Here is a 13,295-nt window from a genome sequence, read left to right on the forward strand (position 1 = left end):
CTGAATTCACATTGTGTTGAGCCATAAACCATGATTTACAAACCACAGTTCCAGATTCATACCATGCTTAAGCTATTATATGCATTATCTACTTTTGTTGCTGCCTGATTTGTGAAGAGGAAGGACTGGAAATTTAGATGGGCTATAAAAGTAATAAATAATAAAGTAATTCTGGCTCGTGTCAAAGTTTATATGGCTTGAACAGGGAAATAAACATCAATATTCCAAAGGCTTTGGAAACGATAGCTCCCGTGTACGTTCAAAAAGTATTCTTAGTCACCAGAAAAGGACATGGAGAAATTAACATTGTCGAATAGTAACTTTATAAATGGATGAATATTTTATCCAGTAAGTACAATCTAGCATGAATTCCAATGTCTTCTGCTCCTTTTCAGAAGCGTTCTTAAGCATAATATTGCTTCTAATTATCTCTATGCTTGCGTATTTCAGATGTTCTTTAGCATTTCATTCCAGTCTGCAGTATTTATTCTGTACAATTTAGGGAACCAAATCACTTCCTCATTGATCCGTCTTGCGAAGTTTTGTAGGATTTAAAAAAAAAAAAAATCATCCAAAGCATTTATACGGCTGCCTTTTTGTCTCTCTATCCCTCAAAAATATGTTAACTGCAGCCCTGGCTGTGGATATATATTCCTAATAATAATAAAAAGAATCGACACTCTGTATAGTAATCAGTGAGGCTCAAACAATTCTATACATGCAGGTAAAATACAGGTAGTCCTCGACTTACAATAGTTCATTTAACAACTGTTCAAAGTTACACCAGCACTGAAAAAAGTGACTTATCACCAGGTTTTGCCTTTATGACCCATGCTTGCAGTATTCCCATGCTGCATGTGATTTACATCTGGATGCTTGGCAACTGATTCATATTTGAAGAGCAAAATCAGATTCACTTAACAACTTTGGCAAGGAAGGTGGTAAACAGGGGCAAAACTCATTTTACAACTGTCGCTTAGCAACCAGTGATGGGTGCCGGATCCCATTGCAACTGGTATGGTTACAATGGGGCCCGGCGTCCACCACATGAATGCGTGCAGGATGCGCACACATGCATCTTTACCTCTTGTGACGCCTCCGTGAGCCTCCACGACTCTCCAGCTGCTCGGCGGAGCGTCGCGCAGGCGCCAAAGGGCTGAAATACAGGTAATACGGGTAGGCAGGTGCGCCATCCGCAGCACCGTACCGAAACGGTACCCAGTGCTCCGGCCAGGCACCGGTACCCCCGTATTGGAGCGTACCGCCTACAACCCACCTCTGTTAGTAACAGACATTTTGGGCTCAATTGTGGTCGTAAGTCAAAGGATTCCCTGTGCCATATTTCCAACAATGAATTTTATACCAGGAAAACTCTGGAGTGGCATAAACGTTAAGAAGAAGGGGGAGGAAAAGGTAACAGGGTCAATTTTAAAAAGAGATCCTGCATTTCGGGTGCTCTATTACAATCTACACAGAGAATTGAAATGCCAGTTGCAAGTAGAAGTGGGAAATATAAATGGGCATCTCTTCCCATTAAAATAAATGCTTCTACATCTAGGTCAGGGGTGTTGAACTCAGGGCTTGTGAGCCAGATCCAGCCCACAATGTGGTCAGATCCTACCTGCCGGGGTTGTCCTGGTCTACCTAGTGCGAAGAGGAAACATGCCAGCAGTTTGGGGAGTGGCGTCAAGCTGGCCACACCCACCCAGTTGGCCACACCCAGTGGGTGGTCCCATGCACACCTAATTGGTCACACCCACCCAATCTCTCTCTCCCCTCCACCAACACACAGTCAACCACAGCTCTGATGTGGCCCTCAATGCAATTGAGTTTGACACCCCTGATCTAGATTCATCACATGATTAGCGTATTTTCCCTAATATAAGACAGGGTCTTATTTTCTTTTGATCTTCTGAAATAAGCACGTGGCCTTATTTCCGGAAGGCCTTATTATTTTTGAGGTGCAGGAGGTGGCGAGCGTGGTCACATCACGGCTCCCTGCTATGTTGCAATGTTTTCAAGGCTACCCTTGAAAAGCGTTTGGAGACTGCAGTTAGTTCAGAATACAGCCGCACGGGCAATATTGGGTGTGCCGAGGTACACCCACGTTACACCTATCCTCCGTGAGCTGCACTAGCTACCTATTGGTCTCCAAGGTGTTGGTTATTACCTTTAAAGCCCTACATGGCTTAGGGCCAGGATACCTTCGAGACCGCCTGCTGACACATACCTCCCAGCGGCCAATAAGATCCCATAGATTGGGCCTCCTTCAGATGCTGTCGGCCAAACAATGTCGGCTGGCGGGCTCTCGGAGGAGAGCCTTCTCGGTGGCTGCTCCGACTCTTTGGAACCAACTCCCCCCGGAAATCCAGACCATACCCACTCTGATGGCCTTCAGGAAAGCCGTAAAAACTTGGCTGTTCTGGCAGGCCTGGGGCTGTTGACCTCACTGTTGAGGTCCGGCCCCGACTAGAATGAATGGATGAGGGGTGTCTGTTGTTTTAAATTGTTTTGTCGTTATGTGTTTTTTATATTTCTTGTAAGCCGCCCGGAGTCCTTCAGGATTGGGCGGCATATAAAAATTCCAAATAAATAAATAAATAAATTTTCAGGGAGGGCTTGTTTTAGCGCATGCACTCAAAAGCCTAATTGGGCTTATTATCCAGGGAGGTCTTATTTTCGGGGAAACAGGGTAGGAGTTACAGACTTATCCTAAGTGACCTCACAACATGATTTTTTAAAAATTATGGGATGTTTCTCAGGGAGACATCCAGGGGTGGGATTCAGCCGGTTTGTACCGGTTTGGGCGAACCGGTAGCTCCGATGGTCAGTTGGGGTTGCCCACTCGCGCCTGCGCTTTACTTAACAATATCCTCGCGCCTCAGCTGTGTTACTCCCCAGAAGCAATGTGGAAGGTAAGTTTTGCTAAAACTGTGCACGCAATCACCAAACCGGCAAGATCCCACCACTGGAGACATCTAAGGCTACAAGACGTGTGTCTTCAAAGTTTAGGTGGAGGGAATTAATTTTCTTAAACTTGTGTTTCTCAACCTTGGCAGCTTGAAGATGTGGGGACTTCCAACTCCCCAAATTCCCCAGCCAGCCATGCTGGCTAGGGAATTCTGGGTGTTGATGTCCTCACATCTTCAAGTTGCCAAGATTGAGAAACATCATGCTCAACAATAGCACGCTCCGGTTTGATCCCATCAACAAAAGCACTTGTGCCTTTTTCCTCCCTTTTCGTTTTGAGGAAGCCTTGAAAAAATCAAAGCCCGCTGCATTTTTTGTAAATAAAATCTTAAGCGTGCCACTCTCTATTCAAATAGAGCTGTGAGTGTTTTGCATTGGTTAGACAACCAAACTGGGAAATCAAGGGGCTGAATAGATTTCAATTATTATAACAATGTTAAGCTGTCATGTTTTTAACAGATCTATATAAAGCTAATCACTTAGAATAAATAAAATATGGAGCAAAGGGCGATAATAAGAAGCAGCGATGCGAGACAGACAAAATATTGGAAATGTCAGCCTTAATGTAGCCATCACTCTTTGATTTATATCTCATCCTTGTCTGGTCTTTTCGTGGCGTCTCTTGCGAGCATGACATTTATAATGACTTCTTCTTCTTCAGAGCTTTGTTGTCATCTTTTAACAATTGTCGTTGAGTTTAAAGGTGCTTTAAACAATGCTGGTTTCTAATCAAGTTCTACCAGGGGGCAGGTGTCTTTTTTTTAAAGGCACTACCGTAGCTTCCTATAACCTGATTGTCACAGTAGATGGCAGCACATGTCTGACCTTGGAAGATGAGCATGGTTAATGTTTAAGGTGAAGGAGCTCTTGGACATTGTACCAGGACTGTAGGTTAAACACCCTAATATGGATGTTTTAAACCCTTGGACTGTTCATGAAACTCAAGTTTATTTTTCATCCAGATGCAAGTTGAAGTTCCTCAACCAACATTGATGGTGGAGAAGACAGGGCATACCTGGCTTAATTAACATACAACACAGGGAAACACTCATACTTTTCTTATCAAGTTTTTCTGGTATTATACCTAGTAAAAATAGAATAGAATTTCTTTATTGGCTAATTGTGGTTGGACACACAAGGAATTTGTCTCTGGTTCATATGCTCTCAGTGTACATAAAAGAAAAAAAATACATTCATCAAGAATCATAAGATACAACACTTAGTGGTAGTCATAGGTTACTAATAAGCCACCAAATCAACTAGGAAACAAATAAAACAATATAAATTGTAAAGATACAAGTAACATGGTTATAGTCTAGAATAGAATAGAGAATAGAATGGAGAATAGGAATTAGAGAATAGAATAGAGAATAGAATAGAATATAGAATAGGAATTAGAGAATAGAATAGAGAATGGAATGGAATGGAATAGAGAATAGAATAAAGAATAGCATAGCATAGAACAGAATTCTTTATTGGCCAAGTGTGATTGGATACACAAGGAATTTGTCTTTGGTGCAGATGCTCTCAGTGAACATAAAAGAAAAGATACATTACAAGAGTTAATGATAATCATAAGTTACTAATAAGCAATCAGATCATATTAGGAAACAAAACTATCGATCGTAAAGATGCAAGCAACATGGTTATAGTCTAAAATAGCATAGCACAGCACAGAATAGAATAGAATAGAATAGAATTCTTTATTGGCCAAGTGTGATTGGACACACAAGGAATTTGTCATTGGTGCATATGGTCTCAGTGTACATAAAAAGGCAGGACACATTTGTCAAGAATCATAAGGTACAACACCTAATGATAGTCACAGGGTACAAATGAGCAATCAAATCATACGAGGAAACAATCAATATAAATCGTAAGGATACAAGCAACAAAGTTACAGTCCTGCAGTCATAAGTGGGAGGAGATGGATGATAGGAACAATGATAAGACTAATAGTAATAGTAATGCACCCTTAGTGAATAGTTTGACAGTGGTGAGGGAATTAGTTTTTTAGTGATGGCATTCGGGGAAAAAACTGTCCTTGTGTCTCATCATCTTGGTGTGCAGTGCCCTATAGCGTCTCATTTTGAGGGTAGGAGATGAAACAATTTGTGTCCTGGATGTGAGGGGTTTGTAGATATTTTCACGGCCCTCTTTTTGACTCGTGCAGCGTGCAAGTCCTCAGTGGAAGGCATGCCATTGCTTTTTTTCTGCAGTTCTAATTATCCTCTGAAAATAGTTCAGGTTCGAAATCTACATGTTTCCCTATCATCTTTTCTAACCACCTTTGTCCAGTTTTTGTTGGGCTTTCATAGATCTTTCACAATCACAGATCTTGGAAGGGAGAAGCCGAGTCCCTAGCGTAGGAGTAGGAAGTGATCTCTTTTTCTCTCTCTGCAGCCGTACTCTCGGGCTCATAGAAGTAATTTAATTTGTTTTCGATAAAACCGCTTGATCATCGCTCACTGGGGCAAGGTTAAGTCAATTATTCCGAGCTGCTTGGAGTTCAGCTATTGATTTCTTTCCCTCTGCATCTCGGCATTCTGGAACACTCTTGATACAGCCAAGCTCTATCTGTTTGGGTGAGGTACCGGTGATTGTTTCAGTTACTCGCATTTTAATCCTCCCTTTCACTTGGAAGAAGATGAAAGCGCACACCATTGTGTTATTACTCTTCTGACCTAGGCTTCCCAAGAGCCTGAAGCAAATTCTTCGTCCCAACAAAAAAAACCTTTTATTAATTGACTGTGAATTCTGCTCATTCATATCCAGCCAAGTCTTTCGAGGGAGGATTTACTGTCACAGACCTTATCTGGCTTGGAGAGCTGCCAGGCCAATATCTGCAGAACTTGGCAAGGAATCTCAGAGAGTCACAAACCAATGAAGCGAAGTAGTTGTCTCCTGCAAGCTCCACTCCCCTTTCGCTCCTCTTTTATTCCTTATGGGAGGGGCCATTCATCATCCACCTGTGGCCTTCCTCCCAAGTCGACCCCTGTTCTTAAAGTTGTCCCTTCATCTGGCAACTCTGTGCATGTGCACACTGGGAAGGTCAGAAGGTTGCGACGGGGGATCACGTGACCCCAGGGACACTGCAACCGTCGTAAATGTAAATCACGTGAGGCTGCAACGGTCATAAGTGTGAGAAACTGTCATAAGTCACTTTTTTCAGTGCCCTTGAAACTTCGAACGGTCACTAAATGAATAGTTGTAAGTCGAGGACTACCTGGAGTGTGTAATAGGATCACAAACTTAACAATTTCGGAATCTGATCGGCTGTCCGTGTTTCATTTGCAGCAGACAAAGACCAGGAAGGATGACCTTTGATTGACCATCTCTGCAAGGAAGCTCAAGTTTCCCCCCCATCTGTAACCCATGTGCATTCTTTTCTTTAAGTTTGACCCACGTCCTGTGTCCAAAAATGCCTACAGGTAATGTGCAATTCCGCTTCACCGTCGCTTTGTCGATACGCTTGTTGTCGCTCTTGCTAGAGTTTGGAAATACCATTGTGGCTTAAAAATCGCAGGGATGGTCTTGGATTCTTGGATGACTTCTCTGCTTCATCTGCTAAAACCTTTTTGATATGTGGATTAAGAGACAATATCATGTGAAGTGTTAATACCACTCCATTCCATTCATTTCCTATTCTATTCTATATCCTATTCTATTCTATATTCTATTTCAATCCCTCTTCTCTTCTCTTTTCTATATTCTATTTTAATCTACGTAATCTAATCCTTTTCTTATTCCCTTTCGGTTCTTTTCTTCTCCTCTCTTCTCTCTTCTCTTTTGTATTCTCTTCCAATTTAATTTAACCCTGTTCTAATTCTTGTTCTGTTCTGTTCTATTCTTCTTCTCCTCCTCTCTTCTCTTCTTATCTCTTATCACCTTTCTCTATTCTATTCTCTATTTGAGAGACCGCCTTCTGCCAATTACCTCCCTGCGTCCCATCAGATCGCACAGGGTAGGCCTCCTCCGAATTCCATCCGCCAGTCAGTGCCGACTGGCGACTACGCGGAGGAGAGCCTTCTCAGTTGCAGCTCCGACGCTATGGAACAATCTCCCCGTGGAGATCCGCACCCTCACCACCGTCCAGGCCTTCCGCACAGCCCTCAAGATCTGGCTATCCCGTCAGGTCTGGGGATAGGACTTTACTCTCTCCCCGCCCGAATGCTGAGTGAATGTTGTGCTTTTATGGTTAATTATTTTTTTACTCACGTTTTCTTTTATGTCTCGTCTTGCACTCCCTTCCCTCATTATTGTAAGCCGCCCTGAGTCCCCTCAGGGAAAAGGGCGGCCTATAAGTGTTCAATAAACTGAAACTGAAACTCCCTCCTTCTTTCCTCTTCCTCTTTTATTCTATTCTATTATATCCTATCCTATTATTCTATTCTAATCCCTCTTCTCCTCTATTCTCTTTTCTATTCTATTCTATTCTAATCTAATCCTTTTCTAATTCCTCTTCTGTTCTTTCCTTCTCCTCTTTTCTTCTCCTCTCTTTCTTCTCTTCCCTCTTTATTCTATTCTGTTCTATTCTCCTACCTTCTTTCCTCTTTCTATCCTATCCTATCCTAATTCCATTCCATTCTTCATTCCAGCTGATGGCCCTCTGTGAGTGGTTTTTTTCATATCTTGCTGAATAAACCTTTGGCTAATCCCTTTATCCTACACTGGATTACAGTGCTTGTTTTTCGCACATTATGCTATGCCACGAATTGCAGTCCAGTTCTGGCAAACTAGCTTTTAAAGCCTCGACTCCACATAATTTAGATCCAGTGAAACTATGTAATGTACCATATTCCTCCACAAATGTTACAATGTCCCTTCAGAATGAGGACTTCAGTAAAAAATATGCCCAGTTTGCTATTGTTTGGCCTAAATGTTTTAACTTGTAAGATACTTTTTGGAGTGAAAGGTTTCCATTTCAATTGTATTTATTTATCCTCCACTGTAAGAGCCTTTAAATATTTTTTTCCTGTCTGCTTATACCATAGATACATTTTTCTTATAAGTGGAGATACATTTTTCTTACAAGGGCGTGCATTTGTTAGATAGGTATGTATCACAAATGCATGAATTTGCTTAATAAATACCTAGTAGAAATGTTGTCACCTGAGGTTTCTTAAGGGATATCTTTTTTGGTTTCATGCTGTGTGAGGGTTTTTTTAATGCCAGAAACCTGGTGAGATAAATCTAATGAAGGATATAATGCCAAGCAATTGTGTAGGAACACTAGGCAACGGTTAGGAAGTGATAAGCCTCTAAGTGAATATGCAGAATGAATATGAATATATAAACTTGGTACACAGATGACTTACTCTCTGGAAACAAATACTGTGGGGGTAAGACACCCCTAACACCACTCGGGGTGTATGTTCTGTTAAAATACAGCCTTTTGTGCCTTCAAATGGCTTCTACTGTACTGCCTTAAAATGGCTTCTACCAGTGGAGTTGCCATGGTAACAGCTTCACAGTACTCCACAACGGGACTCCCTCTGCTAAGGGGGAAAATTACATTTGATCCCCCCCTATAAATAAATCCCCAGGTAACGCCGGGTTATCGGCTAGTAGAAAATAATTCCACCAAGGAGACACTAGTATGTGGTAAATACCAAACGAGTTGGAATTATACAGGTAATCCTTGACTTACGACCACAGTTGAGCCCAACCTTTCTGTTGTTAAGTGGGAGATTTGCGAAGTGAGTTGTGCCCCATTTTGCAAACGTTCTTGCCACTGTTGTTAAGTGAATCACTGCCGTTGACAAGTTAGTAACTCGGTTGTTAAGTGAATCTGACTCCCCCTGTTGACTGGTCATAAGGTCGCAAAAAGGGATCCCATGACCTTGGGACACAGCAACGGTCGTAAGTATGAACCAGTTGCCAAGCACGTAAATTGGATCACGTGGTCTTAAGGAAGCCACAAAGTTTTGGTCGCCACGATGTAGAAAAGATGTGGAGAGTCTAGAAAAAGTGCAGAGAAGAGCAACAAAGATGATTAGGGGACTGGAAGCCAAAGCATATGAAGAACGGTTGCAGGAACTGGGTATGTCTAGTTTAATGAAAATAAGGACTAGGGGTGACAGGATAGCAGTCTTCCAATATCTCAGGGGTTGCCACAAAGAAGAGGGAGTCAAACTATTCTCCAAGGCACCTGAGGGTAGAACAAGAAGCAATGGGTAGAAACTAATGAAGGAGAGAAGCAACTTAGAACTGAGGAGGAATTTCCTGACAGTTAGAACAATTAATCAGTGGAAGAACTTGCCTCCAGAAGTTGTGAATGCCAACACTGCAAGTCTTTAAGAAGATGTTGGATAGCCATTTGTCTGGAACGGTATAGGGTTTCCTGCTTAGGCAGTGGGTTGGACTAGAAGACCTCCAAGGTCCCTTCCAACTTTATTATTCTATTCTAAATGAACTGTTGTAAGTCGAGGACTTACCTGTACAAACATTTTGCGTTTCCCAAAACACAAATTAATGGGTCTTTGAAAGAAATATTTTTTCCTTTTTCTTTTTACCCAGCGCAAAGGCATCAGGATTAGAACTGACTGTGAAACGTAGATAAAGGAACCGTGTGTAAAATACGAGGGGGGGGGGAATGCAAATATAGATACAAAGCTTAAATCTCTCTTTTTGTTGTTGTTGTTGTTCCATAAAACCAGCCTGTGACTGAGAACACACTGGTCCCTCATTCTTTTATCTTTTCAGCCGGTGCAGAAATCCAAGCACAGACTTTTAACATCAACCCTCCTTAAAGGCTTCTCTTCCATTTATCTGCAGCAAAATATGTAAAGCTCTCCATGGCTTAAGACCCCGGCGCCTTCACTCTCATACCCTTGCCCGAGCATAAAGATCTAGCAGGAATAATGTTGTAAGGAGAGTTTGCCAGGATTAAGGTTGTAGTAGCTGGAGGGAGGGAGAGGGAGAGAGAGAGGGAGAGGCGGAGAGAGGGGGGGGGGGAGAGAGAGAGAGAGGGAGGGAGGGAGGGAGGGAGAGAGAGAGAGAGAGAGAGAGAGAACAGCTATTCTTACACCCCAATTACAGCTACAAGTAGTCTTGGGCTTACGACAGTTCGCTTAGTGACTGTTCGAAGTTACAACAGCACTGAAAAATGTGACCATTTCCCACACTTAGAACAAGGTGGGTAAAAGGAGGAGCCAGATGGTTGGAGGCAAGATGCTGACTCTGTAAAACTGCTTAGAGAGAGATGTAAAGCACTGTGGAGCAGTATAGAAGTGTAAGTGCTATTGCCCTTCCTTCCTTCCTTCCTTCCTTCCTTCCGACTCTGCCCACTGCCAGGAGTTTGATCTTCACCAGCTCAAGGCTGACCTTCTGAGGTCAGTAAAATGAGGACCCAGATTATTGGGGGCAATTTGTGGACTCTAAATCACTTAGAGCGTGCTGTAAAGCACTGTGAAGAGGTATATAAGTCTAAGTGCTATTGCTATTCCTTCCTTCCTTCCTTCCTTCCTTCCTCCCTCCCTCCCTCCCTCCCTTCCTTTCTTCCTTCCTTCCATCCATCCATCCATCCATTCTGCACAGTGGTTAGAATGCAGTATTGAATGCTAACTCATTGCCAGCAGTTCGATCCTCACCAGCTCAAGATTAACTCAGCCTTCCGTCCGAGGTCAGTTAAATGAGGACCCAGATTGTTGGAGGCAACAGGCTGACTCTGTAAACCACTTAGAGAGGGCTAGAAAACACTGTGGAGCGATATAGAAGTCTAAGCACCAAGTGCTAAAACTCACTTAACAACTTTCTTCCTTACCAATAGAAATTTTCGGCTTCGTTATGGTTGTAAGTCGAGAACTGCCTCTGTTTTGGTCATAAGCCGAGGACTGCCTGTACCGGCTCGTTGGTGGAGCTACTGAGTTGTAATTAGGTGCCCCCCATGTTCCTTCCCCTGTAACAGTCTCTTATTTGTCATGCTGGAAATAAGTGTCTCTCGTTTCTATGTTTTCCTGTTTGCAGAGACCTTCATAAATCCAATTTTGGTAATACAAATTGCTGCAGTTTGTAAATATAGGTTTTATGTTTCGGAGCTATAATCTCATAATCTTTTTTTTTTTAATGGAACTGAATTATATCACAGGAAATTGCTTCGGCAGTACGGATTCTTGACTTTCCATCTAGGCATGCACACATACACACAGTCAGAAGTTGCATAAATCTTTGTGCAGTTGTGGTTGTACAGCTTGTTTTGGAGTTCTTATAAATTTCTTAGAGAATCGTAACTTTTGGCTGCGGCTGATTTTTGGTGAGGTTCCCTTAAAGATGCGTGTTTTCCCCAGTGTGTGTCTGAATCTGTTTCCCTATGTCGGAAGGAAGTTGCTGTCTAATTTGAATAAATAGCCTGATTCGCTCCATTCCCAGTTTGGATAAACTATGGTTTCTGGGAAGCTGGTTTATGTTTATGCCAGCAAGCCAATCCCAAGTCTGAAAAGAAGACTCTGGGTTCAAAATACAAATCCATTCATGTCAGCGAAATCACAACTGTTTGTGGATGTACTGATTCGGATGAACAGATTTGGAAGGGACCTTGTAGGTCATCTAGTCCAACCCCCCACCCAAGCAGGAGACTCTACATCTGCCTCTACCTAGGATTGAACTCACAACCTCCTGATGAAGCTGTGCCCTACCTGATTAACAAGCAATGGGTTAGCACGCTATGTGAATCACGGTTCGTTGTATGAAGAAACACACAAATAAATCATGATTGAGAAGCTCCCCAAAACCATAAGTTTATCCGAACCAGGAAAGGAGCAAATCAGCAAATACCAGTCAAATGTTTTGCAAACCTTAAGCCAGGATCTTCAAACCAAGGTTAGCTTCGTAGTGTTTGTTTTTTGTGCCTTGCTTAAGCCTCTTCCCGGTCCACTGAAAAATGTAAAGGAATGGCAGCTATATAAGAAGGAAATAAATAAACCTTAGATTCGCCAAGGTTTGTTCAGCAGGCCATAGGTAAACAGTGTTTCTGCACAAGGTGAAACTCATCCATTTATTTCCATCCTGGCTAAAACCAAAATATTTTGAACCTGGAGTCCTCTTTTTAGCCTAGGGATTGGCTTGCTGACATAAGCCGGCCCCCAGAAGCCATAGTTTATCCGAACCAAGGAAGAAGCCCATCAGCCATTTGCAAACCTTAAGAGCCGAGGTGGCGCAGTGGTTAAATGCAGCACTGCAGGCTACTTCAGCTGACTGCTAGATCAGCAGCTCAGCGGTTCAAATCTCACTGGCTCAGGGTTGACTCAGCCTTCCATCCTTCCGAGGTGGGTAAAATGAGGACCCGGATTGTTGTTGGGGGCAATATGCTGACTCTCTGTAAACCGCTTAGAGAGGGCTGAAAGCCCTATGAAGCGGTATATAAAAATCTGCTATTGCTATTGCTATTAAGCCTGGATCTTCAAACCAAGGTTAGCTTTGTCGTGTTCCCTCCCGTCTTTTTCTTCTTTCCTTTGTTAGCTTTGGTGTTCTTGCCTCTGTTGGATTAAATAGATTGGAAGCACGTAGGTCCTTTCAAAGCTGCGCATTCTTTCAACGGGTGCGTTCCGACAGAGTACAAATAAAAATAAACCAAATATGATTAAAAGGTGCCTCTTGGGAGCATCCCTGAAGGAGGCTGTGTGTTGTTGTTTACGATGCAGAGCTGGGAAGGAATCAAAAACTTGTGCGGGGGACTGCTTCTAGGCGAGCTGGCTGGTTGTCGACAGCAGTGGTGCGATGGCATTAATTAACTCTCCACTTGGCTGTGTGGGTGTCGCCCAAATTTTCACAGGAGTTTTTTTCCCCTGAATACTTCCAGGCAAAGCTGTAATTTCACGATGGAGCGCCGCCTGCGAGGTCACAGATTCAACCCCTCGAATCGTGAAATAAGACAAAGGGAAATCTGTTTAATCGACTTCTTTACACCCCCTCCTCCCCTCTGGCAGCATGTCTGAGGATAAGGTAGGATAGGGACAGGAATGGAATGGAATAGAATGGAATAGAATAGAACAACAACAGAACAGAACAGAACAGAAGAACAGAACAGAAGAATAGAAAAGAAGAACAAGTGTTGGAAGGGACCTTGGGGGTCCTCTAGCCCAACCCCCTGCTTAGTCAGGAAACCCTACACAACTTCAGACAAAGGGTTATCCAACTTCTTAAAAACTTCCAGTGTTGGAGCATTCACAACTTCTGGAGGCCAGTTGTTCCACTGATTAATTGTTCTCAATGTCAGGAAATCCTGGATGTCGGCAAAACGAACAGAGATCCAGGTTACAATTGCCAAGTCGAGGACCTCTGCATCTGTAGGTAGCCTGAAAATGACTATTCTCGTATTCTGCATT

General features: G+C 42.8%; 1 protein-coding gene across 3 annotated transcripts in view; it reads left to right on the forward strand.

Moving 5' to 3' along the window:
* TANGO2 (transport and golgi organization 2 homolog) overlaps window positions 1-13,295 on the forward strand; it is a 51,185-nt gene that overhangs the window by 6,373 nt on the left and 31,517 nt on the right. For 2 of the 3 annotated variants that reach the window (XM_032230100.1, XM_032230101.1), the window contains one exon: window positions 6,268-6,401. The exons of the other annotated variant lie outside the window; for it this stretch is intronic. In XM_032230100.1, coding sequence (XP_032085991.1) covers window positions 6,346-6,401 — 56 coding nt within the window. In that variant the 5' untranslated portion in view covers window positions 6,268-6,345. The remainder of the gene's footprint in view (window positions 1-6,267; window positions 6,402-13,295) is intronic. 3 annotated transcript variants of the gene reach the window in all.

The sequence above is a fragment of the Thamnophis elegans genome, chromosome 13, assembly GCF_009769535.1.
Source record: "Thamnophis elegans isolate rThaEle1 chromosome 13, rThaEle1.pri, whole genome shotgun sequence".
Lineage (NCBI taxonomy): Eukaryota > Metazoa > Chordata > Lepidosauria > Squamata > Colubridae > Thamnophis > Thamnophis elegans.